Raw genomic sequence first — 23210 nt, 5'->3', positions numbered from 1 at the left:
GACAGGAAAAGTAGGGAGGGGCAAGCCAGGTAATGAAGGTGCTAAAAAAGAAAGCTAAACGTGATTTGATATTGGATTCTGGAGTTTATTAAATATGGGGGTGATGTGGTCAAAACTGCACTTTAGAAAGATCTATTAACATCTGAGTGGAGGACAGTTGGGAACACTGCAGGCAGGCAGACCCACCCGCAGGCTGTTGTCCAGGCATGAGGTGATGAGAGGAATGGTCCAGAGTGGAGGCAGTGTCAGACGAGAAAAGATGAGATGCTGCAAAGGCAGCAGACTGGATATGGCAGTGTGAGAGAGAGAGAGATAGTGAGGGCTCCAGGGGCACTGGAGGCTGGTACCCTTTGGTACCAGGGAAGAAAGAAGAGCTCGATGATTTAAGGGGGAAATGTTGAGCTTCAGATGTCTGCCAGGTAGGGAGATGTCTGAAAAGGCAACTGGAGATTTGAAACTGGAGATCAGCGGAGAGGTTGGCGCTCAATAAATAGATAGGAGAATCATGTGCACCTGCTGATTCTTTATTTAATCTCTCACTGAGCCCCATCCTCTTTGTTACTGATGCTGCTACCCTGGCCCAAGCCTCTCCTCCCTTCTTGCCAGGATGGGTGTAACAGTCTTTTAATTTAATAAGCATTTATTCAATTCCATTAGCATTAATTAATTAGTTCCTACTATGTATCAGATACTGAATTAGATTCTGGGGATACAGTTAAAAATGGAGCAGCTTATGTTTGATTGGGGAAGACAGAAAGTACACTGATAAGCTGATAAAAATGTTTACAAAGTAAAAAATGGAATGACTGATTGAATGGGGACAGAAAAATACCACGTGGGGGATCAGGAACCCTTTAAGTAGAAGGTGGTGTTCTAAGAGGTGGAGGTGATTGCATTCCAGGGACACAGGCAAAGAGAAGAAATAGAATGTCATCTGTGTAGGGAGGAGAGGGGGGGATGGATAACAAATACGGCAGTTTGGCTGGAATATGAGGGGGTGTAGCAGGACCTAGTATGGAGAAATCAGTTGGATCTTCCACACAGACAGACATTCCTGCCGTACTGAATATCAGTTTCCTGAAGGAGCCATAATCTCCTTACCTCAGTTGGCTCTAGAGAGAAGAGTCCACCAGGATTCTTTTCTTGTTCAGGTTTTTTCAGTCGTGTTCAGTTCTTCATGACCCCATTTGGGGGTTTTCTTGGCAAAGACACTGGAGTGGTTTGGCATTTCCTTTTCCAGCTCATTTTACAGATGAAGAAACTGAGGCAAGGAGGATTAAGTGACTTGCCCAGGGTCATACAGCTAGTAAGTGTCTGAGCTCAGATTTGAACTCAGGAAGATGAGTCTTCCTGACTCCAGGCCCTGCATTCTATCTACTTTGACACCTAGCTGTCCCTAAGGCTGAGTCCATTCCTATAACACTTGGGTTCACACATCTAGAGTAATGTGAGTTTTACTTACAACATTATTCTGGGGCAGGTAGTGTGAGTGCTATTATCACCATTTTCCAGATGAGGAAACTGAGACTTAGAGAAGGGAGAAGTGACTTGTTCAAGGCCATACAGCTAGCCGTTGTCAGAGGCAGGATTCGATCCTGGGTCTCTCCTGATCCCAAGTACAATGGGTACAGTGATTATATATGGCTAGTCTAACCTGGCTGTGTGTGTATCACTGTGTCACAGAGTTTTATACTTCTACCTTGTTGGCTTATAGGGCCCTGGGAGTCATGTGGACTAACCCCCCACTTGACACCAACCCAGGGAGGGGGACCTAAGGTCACACCACATTAGATTTGAACCAGTGGCCATTTACGTCCAATCCAGCATGCCATGCCACATTACTTCCTAAGAGGTAGCTTGATCTTAAGAACACTGTTGGGAGCCAAGACACTGGGGTTTCAGTTCCTTCTTTGCTATTGGCTAACAATATGGTCTTTGGGCATGTGACTTCCTCATTTATAAAACGAAGAGATGGAAGGAGATGATATCTAAGACCCCTTTAGACTCTGTGGCTGTGTCCCTGGAGGCAATAGCCCTTATTTCACAGGAAGGTGGGAGAACTGAGGCTCCTCAAAGTCTGTGACTTGCTTACCCAAGTCAAGCCGCAGCCTTGATTAGAATCTAATCACCAATCTCTTGTAGAGCTGGAGGAGTGGCTTGCCCAGGCCTACGGGCATTTAACTAGCTGAGGTGGGAAGCTGGAATAAGGTCTTCTGGAGAGTTCTCTATAAAGGCCAGCTAATGTTACCAGAGGCAGCTGTGGCCTAGTGGACAGAGAGCAGGCCTTGGAGCCAGAAAGACCTGGGTGCAGGTCCTACCTCAGCCCCTGGCCGTGTAATGCCAGCTAATTCCCTAAGATAAATCATCCATGATCTTATGGGTAATTTATTTCCTGCATCAATAAAGCCACAGGCCTGGTCCCCTGTAGTCTGAGATTAAGTGGTCATAAAGTCAATGGTATAGGACCTCTCAGAGGAGAAAGTCTCCATGGAAGAAGGGGTAGGCCATGACAGATGGATGGGATTTGATGAAGAGGAGTTAGGATTGTATCTTCCCTATCAGACGAGGGGCTTCCTGAGGGTGGGGGCTGTTTCTCTGCCATCAGACCAGAGCTGGGACTGAGTCTGGGCTATTCCCTAGGGGGGCCACTCACTCCAAGGTCCTGCTGCTGAATGAAAAAGGCAAGGTTGTAGCAGAAGCTGACGGACCTAACACCAATCAGTGGGTAAGACAGACTTGGGGATGGGGTGGATTTGGGGTTGCTTGGCTCTCCCTGGAGCATTCTGTGGCCTGGGAAAAGGCTCTGCAGAGGAGAGGTTGGGAAGGGGGAGGGAGGCGGGACAGTCCAAAGCCCATTTCCCTCCTTTTCTCTCCTGGCACCAGCTGATTGGGCTGGATGCATGTGCAGAAAGGATCAATGCCATGGTGAATGAGGCCAAGAAGAAAGCTGGGGTCAAGCTCAATGAACCACTGCGCAGCCTGGTGAGTCTGGGGCAGAAGCCAGAGAGGGGATCTGGGAAATTAAGAGCTAGGCATCAGCACGTGGTGTCAGAGGGAAAATACGGGACCGAGAACACCCCGAGAGTCCCCCAGGTCACCAGTAGGGGACAAACAAGCAGATAACAGGGCAAGAAAGCATGGCTGTGTTTTAATCTGACCCTCTTATTTAACAACTGAGGAGACTGAGGTTGGGACAGCTAGATGAAGTGGATAGAGCACTGACCCTGGAGTCAGGAGGACCTGAGTTCAAATGTGGCCTCAGATACTTATTAGCTGTGTGACCCTGGGCAAGTCACTTAACACCGGCTGCCTCCAGAACAAAAGAGAGAAAACTGAGGTCCACAGAGGTTAGGTGATTTGCCAGAGTCACACAGCTAATAGTGTTAGGGATCCTGTTTGAACCTTGATTTTAAATCCAGCAATCCTTCTAGGGTATCACACTGCCTCCATCTTTTGCTAGTATTCCAAACTGAGTAGGTCCCAAACCACGACCATCATTATCTCCCCAAAACAAGTTCCCCCTCCTGACTTCAATTTGGTATGAATTTATTAAGGGCCTACTATTGCCAGACCCTGTGTTAGGTGCTGAGGATTTTGGTTTTTTATTCGTTGATTTAAAAAAACAAAAATGAGTAATTTCCCCGTGTCCCATCATACGTTCCAGAAGCAAAGCGCGAACACAGGTCTTCCTGACTCAAAGGCTGGCACAATTAGAGGACAGTGGGGAGACTGGCTTGGCTGGAGTGGGGTCTGGATGAAGATAAGGCAGCGAAGTCTAGCTGGAGCCAGATGGTAGAAGACCCCTGAGTTCTAGGAGAAAGAGGGTGGATGTGACCCTGAATACTGGGGACCTATTGACGAGTCTTGAACAGAGTTAGAGATCATCCCTGAACTCTGACCTTTTCCAAATGGCAGGGCCTGAGCCTGAGTGGGGCGGAACAGAGCACTGCAGTGTCTTCCTTGACCGAGCGGTTGCAAAGCCTCTATCCTGACCTGAGTGACAGTTACTTCATCTCTACGGATGCAGCGGGGTCCATTGCCACAGCCACAGCCAAAGGTAAGACCAGCCTCACTGACAGGGCTCTCGTCAGGGCTTTGGCTGCCTCGGCTAGGGACATCAGAGGGCTGGGTCCCTCCAGAATTGTGCTCCCTGGAAGAGGAGACATTCCCTGCAAACAGCTGGAACCAACTTCCTTAGATCCTAAGCTTCACTCTAGACGTCCTCTGAGTTGACTGACTTCACCTTCTGTACCACTCCAGGTAGCCCAGAGCAGAGAAGGAAGGAGGTGTATTTTGATGAAGGGGAAAAAATGTTGGGGAGGAGTCCAAAGTTAGGGACCCTCTAGAGCAAAGGTTTGAGAATTTTTCTTGTGTCATGAACCCCTTCTCAGAATCATATTTTTAAATGCATAAAATAAAAAAAATAACATGTAAAATAATTATATGGAAATATGGATATCAGAATATTAAAAACATAAACAAAAACAATAAATTCATGGACTCTAGGCTAAGAACTGTGCTCTAGAAGCGGAGAAGTGTCCCCACAAGGGTGGTCAAAGTAACAGAGTTAAACGTTAGAGCAGAGTATGTCCAAATTAGGGTTTTTGTAAAGAAGTGGGAAGAGAAAAAAGATCTGGAGGCTAGCCAGGTGGTGCAGCCCCTTGCAGGGCAGCCAGGCTACTGGCTGGGAAATCTGGGGTTCAGATGACAGCTGTTTCTTTTCCATACACAGTCCTCCCACCATGGGAGAAAGGACCCCACAAAATAAGGTCTTTCCTGGAGTATGTACTCCATTAGCCTCAACAGAGATCTGGAAACAGTCTTCAACTGAAGAGTGAGATTCCTGCCCCAGATCCTCCAGGCTCGAGGGAACAGGCGTTTTAACTGTGTCTCTGCCGTTGGAAAACTGCTGAGCCATGCCCTCTCTCCCTCCAGGTGGAGTGGTGCTTATTTCTGGGACAGGGTCCAACTGCAAACTGATCAACCCAAATGGCTCTGAGCAAGGATGCGGTGGCTGGGGACACCTCATGGGTGATGAAGGCTCTGGTGAGAATGGGAAATGGCGGGGACATCACATCAGCTGTATCTCTCCCTGCCTGAGGCCCTCAAGCTGCCCTCTAGACTAGAGGGTCCTGGATCTGAATTCTGGTCTTCCAGACTCCAAGTCCAGAGCTCTCTCCCCTGATCCACCTAGCTGCCTACCTCTGGGAATGCCCCCATGACATTCCCAACAAGTGGTCATTCTCCCCACCCACTCCCCACCCAGGCGGCCCACTGAGGCTTGTTCTGCATAGTGGGGCACACAGAACAAGTCTGAGTATTCTTCAGGGCCTTTCAGATGCTTAAACACCTCGATCACACCCCACCTGAGTTTCTCCCCTCGAGACTAAATGCTTCCGGTTCCTTCATCAACCCTCAAGGTCTCTAGACTCTAGCCTGTCTCTGAGTGGGGACCAGAGTGTGGTTGGAGTTCCCAGACTCCAACAGCTCCGGAGATGATGTGGGATTGTAGAGTTGGTGGAAGGGCCCTCAGAGATCATCTGATCCAACCATCTCATTTTACAGATAAGGAAACTCAGCCCCAAGGAGGGGAAGTAACATGCCTGAGGTGGCAGAGGTAGAAAGTGCCAGTTCTGAACCCTTATCCACTGGGCCCAAATCCAGAGGCCTTTGCACCACACCCAGTTCTGACTTAAGTGTGGCAACAGAGCCTTGGGTTGGGGGGCCCAGACCTGTGGTGTCTAGCTCTCACGCTCCCTTGCTGTATGACCTACTGACCCTCTGGGCTTCAGCTTCCTCACTTGTTCCAGAGGAGGCATCTCCCTTCCAGACTTGACCTCACCCATTTCTTCCACAGCCTACTGGATTGCACATTTAGCAGTGAAGACAGTTTTTGACACCATGGACAACCTGGAGGTGTCTCCACATAAGATAGACTATGTCAAAAAAGCCATGTTTGACTACTTCCAGGTAGGTCCCTCCTCCCCTAAGTCCCCATCCGTCCCAGGCTAGGTACAGTGGAAGGGAAGGAGAAAAGGTGGCAGTAGGGAGAGGAGCACCTTCCCTACACCTGCCTTGGTTGGGGGGGAGGGAAGAAAGTCTACCCTGGGTAGCAAGATCTACATATACACACATGCAACAAGAGATTGGATAAATGGAGCAAGAAAGAGTGAGCAGTCTGGGATAACATGAGATTACAAACCTGGTAGCCTAGAAGGATGGATGAACAAGGCCAGCTTGTGGGTGTGAGGAGGTCAGGTGCCATGAGCTCAGATGCCACCGAATCCACCTCCCCTATTTTACAGATAAGAAAACTAAGGTAAACAGAGGTTAAGAGTCTGGCATCACCCGCTCTCAGTGAAGCCCCTGCAGGCTCTAGTAATCACTGCTTCCCCTTCTGGATGTTCACCAACCATCCCTTTAATAATCTAGTCTAGAATTTTCCCATGAATCAAAGTCAAGCTCACTGATCTAAAGTTTGCACTCTCTTCTCTTCTCTTCTTCTTTTTTTTGGCAATTGGGACATTAGTCCTCCTCCAGTCAACAAATTTGTTCTGTAAAATTTGGATGCAATCAAAAGGCCACACTTAAGGACCTAGAAGGCCACAGTTTCCCCACCCATTTTAGGTAGATGCTTCTTATCATTTTAAGGAACAATCCATTTATACCTATCCTTTCAAGTGTTCTTAATAGGAATGAGTGTTGTATTTTGTCAAAAGATTTTTCTATTTATCTGTTGATATCATGATTTTTGTTATTGATATAATCAATTATGCTAATAGTTTTTCTTACGTTAACCCATCCCTGTATTCCTGGTATAAATCTCACTTGGTCACAATGTATGTTCTTTGTGATATATTGCTGTAGCGTCCTACCTAGTATTTTATTTAGGATTTTTGCTGCCATATTAATTAGTGAAGTTGGCTTATAATTTTCTTTCTCTGTTTTTGCTCTTCCTGGTTTAGGTATCAGCACCATATTTGTTTCAAAAAAGGAGTTTGGTAGGATTCCTTCTTTGCCTATCATTCCAAATAATTTAATACTGGAATTAGTTCATCCTTAAATGTTTAGTAGAATTCACTTACAAATCCATCTGGTCCTAATGCTTTTTTCTTAGAAAGTTCATTTATGGCCTGTTCAATTTCTTTTTCTTAAATAGATTTATTTAGATATTCTGTTTCCTCTTCTGTTAATGCAGGCATTAACAGATCTTTTTGTAAGTTATTCCATTTCACTGAAATTGTCAAATTTACTGGAATATCACTGAGCAAAAATAACTCAACAATTGCTTTGACTACATCTTCATTAGTGGTATATTTACCCTTTTCATTTTTGATACTATTGTGATTTGGTTTTCTTTTTTTATTATTTAATTCTTGAGTGCAGGTGGAGACAAAGTCTTGGACTGAAAGTTCAGGGACCTGTGTTTGGGGTGTGACCCCCTGCAATTCAAAGCTTCTTTCTAGGCCTTGGTTTTCTTCCACTGTAAAGTGAAGGCTTTGGTCTAGACTCTAGATTGTCTCTGGTTTCAGGATGAAATCTTAGGGCTACTGGTTAGGAAAAGGGCAGAAGTGGTTAGAGAGGAAGACTAGTGTGAAAGGTGCCCTGGAGTGAATGTCTGGAGAGACGATCTAGTCCTGGCTCTAGGAGGAGATTGTGTGGCCTGGGACAGGTCCTTTCCTCTGTAAGGGTCAGTTGATTCAGTTGTAAAATGTGGGGGTTGGACTGGATGACCCCCCAGGTCCACCCTCTGGCAATTCTATGGCTCTGATTCTGTTAAGGTCACTTTGAGCTCCATATCCTTTGACAATACAATTCCCAGGTTTCCTAGAATTCCTATGGTGAAGACCAGTCATCCCTCCAGTTGTCTTCAAACCACACAGCTGCCACTGTTGGTGATGGGGTTGGGATGAAGTTCACTGGAGGCTTTCTGGGAAAGCTTTCTCCTTTCTAATGACCATCTAAACAACCTTCTGTGCCCTCAGGTGTCTGACCGGATGGGACTCCTCAACCACCTCTATAGAAACTTTGATAAATCCAAGTTTGCCGGATTTTGCCGGAAAATTGCAGAAGGTACAGGAGAGATGGGGTGGGAAGCATAACCTTGTGGTCTTGTCCAGCTTGGTTCCAGCCTCCATGAGGGGAAGGGCAGCAGGCAGCCGTGGGAGTCAGGAATGAGACCTCACTCCCACTGAATCCCACTGAATGTTGGTGCTTTGCTATGGAGACTTTCTTGAACTTTTTTTTCCTACACACACACACACAAGCATTTCCACATCACAAAGGATGGTTTTCTATGAAACAATCTCTATTTCATTACTTGCTTTTTAAAGAAAGTATATAATGATTTCTGCATGTTATTTTCATAACTGTCTTACTTGTCTAGGCTTCATTTTGAACTTTTCTGTTCTCTCTGCATTTAAAAAAGTGTTTCATTGGCCCTCTTCTTTGGCATCACTGTTGCTCAGTTTCTTCATCTTTCCAATGAGTAGACTGGACTGAATGATTTTTTAATGCTTATCTTAGCTCTAAAACATACATTCTCTTTCAGTGGGCACGTGTCTCTTTCTAGGAAAATAGACAGCAATAATAAAAAATCAAAACCACAACCAAAACTTGCTTTGGATAAATCTCTGATTCCTTCCCTCACTCCTTTCTCTTCCATCTTTATTTTCCCATAACTCAAAAAGAGCTAAGACTTACCGGTTCTAGACCCACATCTCCAACTGCCTACCAGCCCCAAGAATCCCTCACATACTTATCTAAAACCAAGATAATTAATTATCTTTCCCACAAATCCACTCTGACTCCTGACTTCATTATTTCTGACTGTGGCAGCACCATTCCCTTCATACTCCATGTACATAACTTTGAACATCCTTTTGACTGTTTCCTCTTTCTGCCCTCCGTGCAGTATATCATTAAATCCTGACCATTTTTATATGACAACACCTCTTATATCTGTCCCTTCCTCACCATGCCCACTGCCACCACCCTATGACTAGCCTCATTCCCACCCACCTGGGCTATTGCAATACTCTCCTATCAGGGATTCCTACGTCCCTTCTTCACACTCACACGACTTCCAGATTAAGCTTCTTCATGCATGGATTTGTCCATCTATTCTTTTGCTCAAAAGTCCTCATTGGATAGGGTTTCTCTGGCTCCCCATGGCAGTAACTTCACTTTTTCCTTTCCTTCCTTGAAGTGTCTAGCACAAGATTAGGCACATAAGAGATGCTCTATAAAGACCTGATTTCTATGAACTGATGCATAGGTAAATGAATGGATGGATGAAGCTGAGTCCAGGCTCCCTCATTCTTCAGTTCTCTTGCTTCTCCATTTTAGGTGCTCAAAAGGGTGACCCCCTCTGCCACCACATTTTCAGGAAGGCTGGAGAAGTATTGGCCAGACATATACTGGCTGTGTTGCCCAAGATACACCCGGTAAGTGGAGGTGGGGAATGGGGAAGGTAGGCACTGGAGGGAAGGCAATAGATAAGCAAAGAAATCCCACCTTCATGGTTGCTGAAAATGAGGCTTACTTTGACCTAATTTTCATTTCGCTTTCTCTTACCTCTATTCTAGCTCCTTGTCCCCACTCACTCACATCTCTGTCCTTCTCTCACTTGACTTGAGTTTGTTTCTTCAAGAGGCAGCATAGTATAGTAGATGGAAGGCTGGCCTTGGAGTTGGGAAGCCCAGGGTTCAAGTCCTGACTCATAAAGGCTGGTGGCCCTGGGTAGGTTGCTTCCCCTATTGAGATCCTCAGGCAACTTCCTAATTCACTCCAATTCAACAAGAGTTTATTATTTCAAGGCACTATGCTAAGGACAAAAAGAAAGAAACAAAATCATGCCTGCCCTCAAGGAGCTTACATTGTATGGGAGAAACAACACATGTGCTTGGCAGTGTCTGGCGCTATTAAGAAGTGCTTAATAAGTGTGTTATGTATCTTACACAGATAAGTAAATACAAAATAGGGAAGTGAGTTGGGGGGAGGTAGAAGCACACTGGGGATCAGGAAATGCCCTTGAAGGGCACTAGGCATTCCCAAACGGGGATGGGAAGGGAGTGCATTACAAGTATAGGAGAACAGCCCGTGATAAACTGTTGTGAAGGGAGAACAGAAAGTACCCCATTTGGGCTAAAAACAGACTGTTCATGCATAGGAACTGCCGATCTCCATCGACAGCAGGTATTTCCACACACAGGGTTCCCTGGAATAAATCACAGATCCAGACTCCCCTCCCTGACACACACACAGACACACACACCCCCTCTACCTCAGAGGACAGCCTGAGAATCAATCCACTTTGCAAAGGGGAGCGGCAGTACACCAGAGAGAATGCACTGGGTATGATGCCAGTGGACTCGAGTTAGAGTCCTAGCTTTGCCCCTTGATAGCTCCTGTGAGACCTTCTCCACCTTGGCCAAGGCACTTCCTTGGTCTGGACCTGTTTCCTCAAATATAAAATGAAGGTGTTGGACTAAATGATCTCCAAGTCCTGAATTCCTCTGCCCTCCCATTCTACCATTTCCAACCACTGCGAGGCCCCCTCAGTCTGGGCTCCTTGTGGGAGGAGGGGCAAGCCAGCTTGCATGAAGTGCTCCCTCAGAGCAGATGGACCAGAGTGGCCAAGCCCCTGTGGGGCTGAAAGATCCTGAGATGGCAGCCCTCTCCTTCTCCCTAAAAGCCAGTATTAATAACTCTCTCTCATCTCCCCTCAGAAGCTTTTCCAGGGGCCAGTGGGCCTCCCCATTGTGTGCGTGGGCTCTGTATGGAAGAGCTGGGAGCTGCTGGAAGAAGGTAAGGAGCAGGCAGGGAGGGGTGAGAGGAGAGGGGCACGGCATCGTCCACAAGGTCACCCACCGCACACTGCTCAAGGACACCTGCCACACCAGAGTTTCTAGACAGCGCCTGGTGCCCAAACCCCTCTCATTCTCCTATCTCCCATTCTAGGCTTTGTCTCCACTCTGGCCGAGGGAAAGAAGATCCAGAGAGCCTTCTCCAGCTTCACCCTGCTCCAACTGAAGCAGTCCTCTGCCCTGGGGGGAGCCAGCCTGGGGGCTCAGTTTATTGGGGAGGTGCTGCCCCTGGACTATGACAACAACGCAGCTATTTTTTTTAAACACACCTTCTCTAGGTAGGGCTGGCCTTCCCACCTCAAGGCCAGTCAGTGGACATCAGATGCTGAAAAACTGCAGCTATCTTTATTATCATTACCTTTATTAATCAATAAAGATAGCTAAAATTTTTTAGTACTTTATACATCTGTTATGTCCCAGCAGCCTGCAGAGGTAGGTCCAAAAACCAACTCACATAGTTGGAGAGATCCTCAGAAGATGTGGAGTTCAGCCCGTCCATAAAAGGTGTCCTTCCTACAGGGCACTCCGTAGGTGGCTGACCAGCTTCTGCTTGAACCTGCTACCTTTGGAGGCTCCCCATCTCCTTTTCGGACAGCTCTAATTGTTTAATTTTTTTCCCCTGATTTCAAACTTAAATTGGCCTTTTTACAGCATCTACCCGCTGCTGCTAATCATCCTCTGGGGCCAAACGATATCTCCGGTCTGACCTTCCCGTGATCATCCTTCACATACTGGAAAACAGGCATCATCCCCGAGTCTTCTTCTCTCCGGCCAAACACTCCTGTGTAATGGATGCAGGGCCCTTTGCCATCTCGGTGACTTTTCCGTAGACGCTGTCCTGCTTATCAACGGTGTTACAGTGTGGTTGCCAGGACTGAACACAACACTCCAAAGGAGGTCTGGTTGGGGAGAGCGCAGGGGTACTGGCACCTCCCAAACGATGCAGCCTGATGTCCCCATCATGCTGCTGTCCACTCAGACTCCCAGATTTTTTTCTTAACTGCTGTCAAACCATGCTTCCCCAATCTTAAACTGGATGAAGCTGATTTTTGCCCCGTGCGCAACGCTTTGCATTCATTCCTGTTAAGCTTCATCTTATTTGATTTAACCCAATTCTAGCCTTTTTATAACCTGTCACCCAGTGGGTTAGCTATCTACCAATAGTGTTACCTGCAAATGTGAGAAACATACTATCTGTGCCTTAATCCAAGTCATTATATTACTGATGGGAAAACTGAGGCAGGGGTTGAGTGACATGTAAAGGGTAAACTAGTGTGTGTCTCAAGCAGGATTCTAATTCAGGTGACTCCCAAGTCAAGCACTCTATCTACAATGCCACCTACCACCTGGTTCTGAATCAGTCACATAGGAAAGAAAATAAATTGTCTTTCCTTCTGTCTTTAGACGGACGAGCAGTGTTACTCTGCTTTCAGACCAGGCACCCTTGTCCCTTCCTTTGTCCAGCTCTAGAAACAGATTGTGCCACCTGTTGGAAAGAGCCTGGGAGTCACCCACCCATATTCCCTATTAGCTTGGCAGCCATATGACCCTCAGTGTGCTCATTTGTAAGGGGTCTTTGGTATGCATTTGTGATAGGAGAAAATATCTAGCAAGAGCCAGCGCTCAGCCCATGATGTCCCGGTCACTTCGCAGCACAACGGAAGTCATCCTGGTCACCTCATGGCATAAAGGAAGTCAGGGCCCTTTCCTCTTGGCCAGGGTCCCAAGGGTGCACATGAGTCACCACCCCGCCCTGCTGACCAGGGAAGGAGGCACCATCTCTCAGCCAAGTGTTCTATCCTCCCCTTTCCATGTCAGGGCTAAGGAAACCTCTTGGGACCAGGCAGATGTCCTCTGAACGTCTCCTTTGATTCCAATCTTGATCCTGAGCCGCTACGCCAATGAGGAAAACGGTCTATCAGCTATGAGCCTGCTGCCATCTTTGGCGTTTGAGAGTGCCGCTGACTTCTTTTCTTAAAATGCTGACATAATGAATCAAATGACTAATTACCTAGAAATTATGTCTCTCCAACTTTTACGTCTCACTAGCCTAACGAGGTGTGCCTGCTTACACCACAGCTCCCTCTGGAGAGGGCTGTGGAGAAGATGCAGTTCAAATTTTTCTCGAGGCCCTCCTTCATGCAAGACCAGGATTCAAACTTCACCTCTGACCCTAGTTCCATGACCCTTGTATGCCTCCTCGGTAACTCCCTGGATGTATGAGATGCTGAGATGGTGGAGTTACTTCCCCTCACCCATCAGAGGCTCCCATTATTTCGTAGTTAAGATAGCGGCAGAGTGTTGGATTTGGGGCCCAGAGCATATAGTCTATGATAAAGCTGCTCCCCCAATCAGTAAGCACTGAGGTGCTTACTACATGTCACAAAGGTCCATCTTCAAGGATTTTACATTTTGTTGGGGCTGGTATCACATCCACATAGAAGTCCACTCACAATATAGATAGGCTGGTGGCCAGTGGCCTGAGCTTGGAAGGGCTAAATGAGGAGGCACATTCCCGCCTTGGAGGACAGGCTGAGCTCCGTGGGAAGAGGGAATGGCATGTGAGGTGCCTCAGGGCCAGTCTGACTGGCCCACAGAGCATCAGCTCACCAACAAGCAGCCCACAGTTATGAGCTATCAGCTATGAAGCACTGAGAACACAGACTAAAACGAAGCCATCACGGCCTCAGGGAACTCAGGCAAAGGGGATAGGGCCCAAGTATGGAAAGACAGGCTGTTCCTCGAGGCCACAGGAAGCCACGGGAACTTCCTGAGCACAGAGGGACATGATAGGGCCAAGGACACAGGACTTCTAGATGAGGGCAATCTTTTACAAGAGTTGCTAAAGCCCTTTCCTCATCACACCTCCTTGAGGAAGGCAGGGAAGACAGGATTCTTCCCACTGGACACGTCAGGACACAGAGGTATGAAGGGATCTGCCCTGAGTCAGACTGCTGCTCGGTGGCAGACTGAGGAACGGAACCACCACAGGGGACAGACTTCTGGATATGGAGGCAGGCAAGACCTAGGTTTGTCTCCGACTAGTTGTGCGACCATGGGAAATTCACTATTGGTTAAATTGGTCTCCCCACCAGAAACTATGGATCCTGACCTCACTGGGTCTTAAGGATCCAGTGAGACACTGTCCCTAAAGCATTCTGTGATCCATAAAGCCACTATGTAAAGGATAGCTGTTCTTAACCATCCTCATTTTACATAGGGCAACTAAGGCACAGAGAAGCGAGATGAACCTTCCCTGGGCCACATATCTGGCAAGTGTCAGCACTGCGATTTGAACCCAGCTCTCTTGAGTTCTTCGAGCCTAGGGCTCTTCAGTGGGATACAACCCACTCCCAGGACTGGGGGAGGTGGGGACATGCCTCTGATGCTTTCTCCCTATTCTCCCTCTGCCCTTGGCTATTTCACAGGTGCCAGTGGCTAGGTTTTTTGCCCAGCTAGGCAGCCACTGACCCCTCCTCACTTGGAGTGAGCCAGGCTCACCTGCTTCCCCATTTATTAAGCAATCACAAGTGTTGTTGGTACTCTGTGCCAGGCTCTGGTGAAATGAAATGGGCCCTTCCTATGCAGAAACACTTCTCATTCTGGAGATGTGCCCACCCAAGTGCACAAAATATGAGGTAATCTGGGCGATGGGGGAATGGGCCAGGAAAGCTTCAGGTAGAGAGTGGTGCCTGAGCTGAGTTTGGAAGGAAACAAGGGACTCTAAGAGGTAAAGGTGAGGAAAGGGGGCATTGAGGCTTGGGGGGCAGGGGACACCATGTTTGACAAAGGGATTGCGATGGAGTATTATCTGAGAAATGCCCAAAAAGCCCAGGATGCCCGGAGCACAGAGCACGGGATGGGGGCAGCGGATCAGTAAGGATGGAAAAGTAAGTTGGCATCCTTCTCAGCAGACAGTGATCTCCTTGGGAGGCAGGAACCATAACTATTCTAACTTTTGCACAGGGCTGCACAGAGTAGGGTCTTAACTTTTGTGCCATATACCCCAGTCTTCTGAACAGGAAAGCATATTCACACAGTGAAGTAGGGGTCCTTAGGCCAGAAAGCTGTGGAGACAAGAAGGTGGGGGGAGTCCTTAGTCTGCACTGCAGAACCCAATGTCATCGAGGTTGATGTAGGAAGGAACCACACACAAGGACTGACTACCACAGCCGATCATTGCCTTCTCATTTTATTGAAATTTTCAAGAGCTGCCATTTGGTTTGAATAGCAAAGTTCAGAAAAGGTAACTTTTTTCCCCATTTTTGACATTTTTATGAAAAAAAAATTCAATTTTAAACTCCTGTTCTCCCTCTCCCAACAAAATATCGTAGACAGAAGCTCTTCACCCAACCACCGTGTAGCATGTGCTTCACCAAAGTGCTTTTTGATATTTCTGCAAGGTATGAACTGCCAAGAGCCAAGCCCGAAGGTCTCCCCCCCACCCCCACCCCCAGGGGGCCACAGGGACAAGAGGTGACCAAGGGCCAATTCCAGCAGCTGCAGCTCCAAAAGGCAGTCTAGACACCCTTGGTACACGCCTCCCTTCCTGCTGGAGCTCCTACTTCCTCAGGCCCATCCCTTCCAACCCTCCAGAGATCCTTCTTTCCTTTCCCTCCCCCTCCCCAACAAACAAAGGCGGCATGGTCTATGGAGAGAGGTCACCATGTTCATTAGAAAGCTAGTTTGGAGAGATTTCTTAACTTGGGCGCTTTCAAGCTCTGTCCACTTGTTACTCCAGAATTTATTCCATCGTTACATGCCTTGGAAGTCTCCAGGGCTGTTTGCCCAGCGGCTAGATGGGATCCGAGCTTTCCAATGAGAAGCAAAATCTGTCATTTAAAAAACAAACACAGAAGTTCCGTATGAAGTGAAGCTGGCTCTGAAGGGTCGTTCCTTGGGAGGCAGCCAGGTCTGGGCCACTTCCTGACCGTTCCTATGGCTCTTCTTGAGGCAGCTAGCTGCGTGGCAATGGCGGCTGAAAGCCAAGGTGTGCTTTATGTTTGTGATGAAGTATCCTCTCAAGAGCAGCAAACATGAAGGGTTCTGAATTCTCAGACAGGGCACAGTTATCATTTAGTATCAGCTACAGTAAACTCCATATTTTTATAGCTTTAAATAACCAAAGTTTCTGCTTGTGCCAGTGCTTCCATTTTCCAAGTGGAGGTGACCAGCACGGGAACAGCTAATCGGAGAAATGAGCATGCTTGGTGACATAGGAAGACCTCAAGGGCTTCTCTATTCTCTGCCTCCCGGAATAAGCATCTGAGCTGGGAAACCCATAAGGCAGTGTGCTCAGCCTCCTGCGCAAGACGGGCAGGGGTAGAAGAGAAAACCAAAGAGCTAATGGGAAATGGAAGATACCATTTCCTTCTCCCAGGTCCAACTCCCTTAGCAAGGAGGGATGGGAAATACATACATACATACATATATGTATGTATATGTTTCTCCCCTCCCCCAAACTTGTTACCAGACTGTTGTCTGGTACTGTAACTCTAGTCTGTGACAGTAGAGGGTGCAGTGGACAGGTTTCCACAAGCCGCCAAAACTGGCCATTCCTGTGAGATTTGCAGAGAGAAGCAGGAGGATGTCAGCCAGCGCAAACTAAAAAGTATGTCTATAGCTAGGGACCCTTTCTTGCTTCTGCTTCTGCCTACCTCTCCAAATTACTAACATGGCGCACCCAGGAGGTGAGGAGATGGCACAAAGTCATTGAGACCTCAAGATCTAACTATCCCTTCCAGGCTGGTCAATCTCTCTTACCCTTTATTGGGAATCAGTTCTCAACCCACTCACTGACCTTCCCAGCAATTCATCACACTCTCTTCAGGGCTCCGACACACCACATCTTAAGAAGCCCATTAGCCAGGGCCTGTCTGTGCTACATCCCCATCTGATGTTCTTACATGTAGAACATCGGTACCGTTCTGGACAAGGTGCCATTCCATCTCTCTCTTCACTTTCCTTCTCACACAACCAACAATCCCATTCAAACCACAGCAGTTCTGCCCGGCATCTGCACTGACCTTGAGTTCCTTCACCTCAGCTTTTTGCTGCCATCACAACAATGCTGGACATTTCTCGAAAACTCTAAATACAGGTATCACTGCAAACTTAATGAAGAAAGATCCCTGCTACTTTGGCCTCCCCAAATAAGGGTGTTACTTACAAAGGCTCGGAGGCTAAGATTCAAGCCCTTCACACGTTTCTGGTTCCCCTCTGCCGCTTCCCCTACACTCCAGAGTCTCAGTGTCCTCACTGGCAATGGGGATCTGAACTGGGAGACATCAGCAAAGTCTGCAGCTGGTGCTGTAGGGAAACCTGAAAAGGAAAGGGTGACTACTACCATTTTAAACAGCCTTTTTTAAAGGGAAGATTAAAAAAAAAACCTCTTAATGAGGAATTTTATCTTAATCGTTAAACAGATCCTGAAACATAATCCCTCCTAACACAGGATGTCCAAGCTTGCCTATGGCCCAGGTTACGTGCATACCAAGAGCCAGTACTGGACAAGCAGCTGGGCCTGGAGCCAGGAAGATCTGAGTTCAAATCCAGCCTCAGACACTCCCTGGGTAAATCACTGAGGCTCTGTGCCTCACTTTCCTCACTTGTAAAACGGAGAGGTTGGACTCAATGACTTTCTAAGGTCTCTTTCAGCTCCAATCTATGACTCTATAACTACACAGGCTCCATTTCCAAGGAAAAGATACTGAAGTTGAAATTAGTCACTTAGGTCCGAGCCCTCTAAGCAGGCCTCTAAATACGAGCTTCAGCTTCCAAAGGGCTGAACGCTGGGAGGGGACTCCTCCAGCTGTTCTGTCCTCCCCTCCCCTGCCCCCAGTCTCTAGGTCACCCACGAAGCCCTTCCACCCGGACGGTTGATTTGTTCTCAGAGCCCCTCCAAATGGACTATGGTCACTTAAAGCCAGCATCCCCTTCCTCACTACCACAGACGCAAGAATGGAACAAATGCTTTCACAACTGCCCCTCGAAGCAGCCTGGAGAAGGGGGAGAGCTCTTATTTCACATGCTCGCTGACCCTTTGGGATCTGGGAACATTAACAGGAGTATCTGATGGCCACAGCTGAAAGTGGGCGGCTATCATCTCTAGCAAAGGGAGGAATGGAAGGAGCCCCTGCTGTATTCTCTGAATGGGCAACCTGTTCTCGGAGGACTGGTACCCTTCACCCAGCCAAGACGGGGAGACAGTTTTCCCCAAATAAACAGGGCAAGAAACAGCAGAGTAAATTATGGAGGGAAGAGAAACAGTCCAAAGTTTAAAAAAATGACCCTAATCTGGCTCATCAAGAAATCAAGGGCTTCTAGAAAAGTGGCTCTTCTCATCAACAGCTTGGGCATTCGAACGTGCTCCCACCTAGGCCAAAGTGGTCATCTGCTTTGACTGGCTGCCCTCCTGCAGAAGCACCCAAATGTGGGAGCAAGTGCTGGGTCTCAAGGGAAGGGAAGTTTGGCCAGCTTCTTCACTTGACCACCACAGCTAGTGTGTGGTTAAGTTTCTCATGAGTAGTAGTAACAAAGACCCCCTTTAATAAGGAGGAGGGACAACCAAGGAAACACACGTGACGGGCTCACAAGCAGGGCCTGAGACACCCTGCCAGACGTTAACGGACAGGGAGGGGAGTGTGCCCCTCCCCTCACACTGACGGTCCTCTTCAAGGGCCTGTAGGCAAAACTGCACAAGGAAGGACCGCCATTAACAGTGAGAACTAGCCCTGGAAATATATCGTTGGACATCACCTACCCTGCTGTGTAAAGGCCCTGTGAGTAAAGCCTTTATGGAGAAGAAAGCTGGCGGAGGTGAAGACAGTACCAAATGCTAACAGAGGTAAGTATTATAAAAGTCACAGTGTGCAGTTCAACTTCTGAGTTAAAATCACCCGCACAGGAATTCCCTGGGCCTGTGCTGCTGGTTGCAAACACAGCGTGCCACCTGCCACCCCACTGCTTCGGTAACACTATCTTAAAAACCAAGGGAGCCGAGGAGTGGCAGAAGGAGACGGGGCCAGGGGACACTGGAGAAGGAGATGGCAAACCGACACTACTGTTATTTTACTTTCCAAACAATGAGCCTGAAAGTGACTATAAATAAACAGATGCTTAAGAGCTCCACCACAGGACCTGAGACCACGGTGATGATGGCTTTTGAAAGGAGAATTCATGACTGACTGCTTCCTGCAGAACAGTCAGTGTGAGCCAGTGGTTCAGTCCGTGCTCCGAGGACGGAGTTCTTTGTAGAGAGGAAAGGGGGTTGGCAGGAAGCTCCAACAGGGCATAGTAAAAAATCCCCCCATGGTAAAAAATGCCCACAGCCCACCTCTCCTCCCCACTCTCCCCTTTCCCTCCTCTGTGGATATGGTAAAGGAGTTCTTCAGGTTTTCCTTGAATCTGATGAGTATGCTGCAGGATGGGAAGGTCATTCCCTAAACACTAATCCTGGAAAAAGATGCTTAACACATACAAACATCCTCTATAGAAGGGAAAGGAAAGACAGAGAGACTGCAATCCTCTCACACAAAAACAAACAAAAAAAGGAAAAAAAGGAGCCATTATGTTCAAAAAAGGAAAAGGAAAAAGAAATCCAAAGTGTCCAAATGCAGGCTAGCAGAACAAAAGAGACACGCAGAAGCTTGTAGATAAGACTGCCTGCGTTAGAGCCACTCGATTCACAGGGTCGAGTTTGCCCCCCTTCCTTTCCCCTCCCCTGAGCATCCCCCACCCCCTCCAGCCCCCGCCTCTTTGTGCAGTCTTGTCCCTGGAAAAAGAGCCCCACAAGTCCTCCTGAAAGGTTTCGGGAAGATTCAGTACTTCACTCCTGGAATAAACTCCTTGGCATCAGGATTCAGGTTACTTTTGCTCTGAAATGAGGAGCCAAAAGAAAATGGTAAGTTCCAGAAGTTAGTGGTTTTAACCTACTCCTAGCACCAATGTCTCTTGCAGCTTCGGGAAAAGCCCTTGTTTTCTCTTACTCTCAGTGGGACCTGAATGATTAGAGCACAGCATCGCATGCACGTGTCTAACTGGACTCAGACCTCAGTAGCACAAGTGGGAGGCCAGGCTCTTTCTCCCCAGCCCATCAGTTGGCCTTCCCCCTTGCCAAATCTGCTCCACGATGCCTTCTAAAGTTACTGTAAGGGCCCTAAGTCTGACAGAAAGAGCTAAGTTGAAAGCCAACGCAAGATAAACCTGAGGCTTTTTCATTCAGACATTAAACCAGCTTGGTTACTTAGTGCTCAGTCTTTCCCCTTCATTTCTGATTTTAGAAGGCTGTCTGCTAGCAAGTGAACAAATACTGGAACCCCTCACTAACCTGCTGGCCAAACTGCTGCACCACGAGAAAGACAAGGCCCAGACACTTAAATAATACCCATTCCTACGCCAGAATGTGGAATATGCTTGGGCTCCTAAGTTCAAGGCTGAACCCTTCTCCAAGCCCCCAGGCCAATTCCGACATGACTCAGAACCCTACTGAGGAGACAGGCTCTGGGAACAGTGGGAAGGGAGGATGGCTGAGGAAGAAGGCAGTCTACACACCTGGCTTTCACCTCTGCCCACAATGGAGGGCCTAGAGAACTTGGAGGTGTTCTCAGACACCGTGCTCCCCCACGGGGACCCTTACCAAGATATCTTCTGAAGTGTGACCATCACTGACAGCAAGTCCGTTGAGCTGCTGTTGGAGCTGCCCGATGCCTTGAGGCAAGTCTCGAGAGGGAATGAACCAGTCCTGGTCTTCTTCATCCAGCATCTCCTGGAAGCATCGGTCCAAGAATTCTTGTTCCTCCAGTTCTTCCTCCACCTAGCAGGAAGGGAGGGTGGAAAAGTGACCGGAGGCCTTTTATGGACTGATGCAGAAGCAGGCAAACAACACACACAAGGACCCCAGAACGGCAAAAACAGGCGCCACAGTGACATGAAGCGTCTTACTGGTTAAGCCACATTTGGTTTTACTGAATCTGTTTATCTTTTTAATCTTTGTTACGTGGGGAAGCTTGTTGAGTAGCGGGCAAAGAAATACATGTGAAAAGGGCAACAATTTTTAAAAATGCTGCCAGGCAGGCATGCAGAAGGACAAGATGGCTGAGACGACTGGGCAGGGGCTGGAGAACAAGTCAACAGTGGGTTTTCTGCTCCAACTGGATTCTAGGTTCACTAGGGCTCCAAAGATCTGGATTGGCTGTAAACTCTGCAGACGGAGATGGAAGTGTCTGCTCCTAATGATACAAGGGTCCCTTCATCATGGGACACTGAGAACAATCCGGGACGTTACGGCCCTGACTCCTCTTCCCAAAGCTGCTTCACAGGGGCTCTGGGGGGATTTTATAATGGGAAGGAACACAGAGGGGCCAACTGGTCTGCCCAACACCCCCTCTCACCTGGGAAACAGCCTGACTGCACTCGTGCACTCAAAACCCTTCGATTAAGAGCACTCAGGGTCAATGCTTGGCCTTTTACTAAAAAGAACATATGTTTTTCATTTGTCAAAATAGTAAGAAGCCCATGAATGCTTAAAACAAATCTTCATTTCTATTTCCTTAAGGAGTATTTCTCTAAAAAGAAACAAGAGCCCCTTTAATTTGGCAACACGTATAAAACTGTATAAAATTATTTCAAAGATCACTTATTTCAAAACTGATGAAGTATCATGTCTGCAGGCTACATACATAAACCCTTTGCTTTCTATGGCTCTACCTCTGGCTGACTTGCAGACACTTTATAACTTCCTAGGATGAAGAGAAGACTGAAAATTCAGAAAATTAAAACTTAATCTGACCATATTATTCCTTTAAATGCAGAGTATGTGACATACAATTTTGACCTTTGAAACTAGTCATTATTTTGTTTTAAATGAGTTTTTAATTGATATCTTTGGTTTGCTTTTTTGCATCACCATAATTTCACCTAGAATCTCTCCCCTGCCCAAAGGCCATTCTATATAAAAATAGCATTTTTAAAGACTAAAAAAGATAAAGAGAAAAAAAAACAGCATCCTTGATCAATACATTAAAAAAACCTTTTGTAGATCTCTTCCCTACGCAAAAGAGAAGGGGGGGGCATCTGCTCATTTTTTTTCAAGCCACACCCATTCTGTATAATTTTGCAATATTTGTTTTCATGTTTTTAGTTGGGTTTTTTCCCATTTACAAGTAAGCATGGTGTATATTGTTTTCTTAGCTTTGCTTATTTACTCTGCATTAATTTATATAGATCTTTCTATGTTTTTCTGTATTCACCCCATTCATTTCTTATGATAGGTAATATTCCATGTTATACTCCATTATATTCACATAGTACAATTTGTTGAGCTGTTACCCATGGGCACGTACTTTGTTTCCAATTCTTTGCTGTAACAAAAGGGACTACTTGAGGTGTTTTGGCATAAATGGAGATCTTCTTCTCATCAATCACCTCCTCGGGTTATAAGGCCAATAGATGAATCAATAGCTCAAGCAGTATGTTAGTCATTTCACTTAATAATTCCAAATAGCTTTCCAAAGCTATTCTGATCCACAGCTCCACCAACAATGCACTAGTGTGCCTCTCTTCCTCCAACTTCTCCAACATTAACTCTTACATCTTTTGCTGTCTGCCAGTTTGCAGGATGTGATGTAAAACCTTAGTTTTTTTAAATTTTTATTTCTCTTATTAATGAATTGGAAAATTCTTTCATATACTGTTAATATTTTGCAATTCTTCTTTTGAGAATGGTTTGTTTATATCCTTTGACTCACTTTTTGGTCATATATATGTATTTGTATGTATGTATGAGAAAGAGAGAGGAAGGTTTTAAACTTGGATATTAAACCCTTTATCAGAGAAATCTGATTTAAAGATTTTTTAGATCATTCAACCAGTCATTCTTATCCTAGGTACACTGATTTTGTTTGGGTAGAAGCTTTTCATTTAAGTTATCTATTTTATCTTTTTGAATAAGAATATATCACTCAGGGACAGCTAGGTGGTGCAATGGATAGAGTACCAGCCCTGCAGTCAGGAAGACCTGAGTTCAAATCCGGTCTTAGATCAGATACTTGACACTGACACTTACTAGCTGTGTAATCCTGGGCAAGTTGCTTAACCCCAATTGCCTCACAAAAAAACCCCCAAAACCAAAAAACAAACAAAAAAAAAGGAATACATCTACTTACAGCTGCGACAGGTATATAATCAGCTTTTCTTCTAATTTTTAAAAAGGTATGATCTTCAAGGTCACATAACCATTTAGAATATAATGTGAAGTATGGCGTAAGTGAGATACTGTTTTAAGCCTATTTTCTGCCAGATAGATTTCCACTTTTCCCAATAGTTTTCATCAAATAGGGAGCT

General features: G+C 46.7%; 2 protein-coding genes across 5 annotated transcripts in view; one reads left to right on the top strand and one right to left on the bottom strand.

The window, feature by feature from the left end:
- Positions 1-2640: 2640 nt before the first annotated feature.
- NAGK (N-acetylglucosamine kinase) lies at positions 2641-12271 on the top strand. Of its 2 annotated transcripts, none has more exons than XM_021001131.2 (9): positions 2641-2725; positions 2884-2982; positions 3916-4057; positions 4936-5046; positions 5858-5970; positions 7986-8073; positions 9349-9446; positions 10731-10809; positions 11520-12271. In XM_021001131.2, exons 2-9 carry the CDS (start codon positions 2923-2925, stop codon positions 11537-11539), a joined length of 711 nt encoding a protein of 236 aa, XP_020856790.2. In that variant the 5' UTR covers positions 2641-2725; positions 2884-2922; the 3' UTR covers positions 11540-12271. The 2 variants fall into 2 exon arrangements, with proteins under 2 accessions (XP_020856790.2, XP_020856789.2); XM_021001130.2 differs by having other exon boundaries at positions 10963-12271.
- A 2773-nt stretch (positions 12272-15044) lies between these two features.
- The window catches only part of PAIP2B (poly(A) binding protein interacting protein 2B), a 70554-nt gene continuing 62388 nt past the window's right edge, over positions 15045-23210 (bottom strand). For 2 of the 3 annotated variants that reach the window (XM_021001100.2, XM_078149261.1), the window contains exons 3-4: positions 20506-20682; positions 15045-15700 (exon numbers count right to left, since the gene is read on the bottom strand). In XM_021001100.2, coding sequence (XP_020856759.2) covers positions 15542-15700; positions 20506-20682 — 336 coding nt within the window. In that variant the 3' untranslated portion in view covers positions 15045-15541. Of the gene's footprint in view, positions 15701-19619; positions 19745-20505; positions 20683-23210 lie in introns of those variants that run through there. The other variant, XM_021001101.2, reaches the window with a different exon arrangement.

This window comes from Phascolarctos cinereus, unplaced genomic scaffold (assembly GCF_003287225.1).
Source record: "Phascolarctos cinereus isolate Bilbo 61053 unplaced genomic scaffold, phaCin_HiC Scaffold_2;HRSCAF=192, whole genome shotgun sequence".
Classification (NCBI taxonomy): Eukaryota; Metazoa; Chordata; class Mammalia; order Diprotodontia; family Phascolarctidae; genus Phascolarctos; species Phascolarctos cinereus.
Note: the sequence above shows the minus strand (reverse complement) of the source record. Positions and strands in the feature narration are given on the sequence as shown.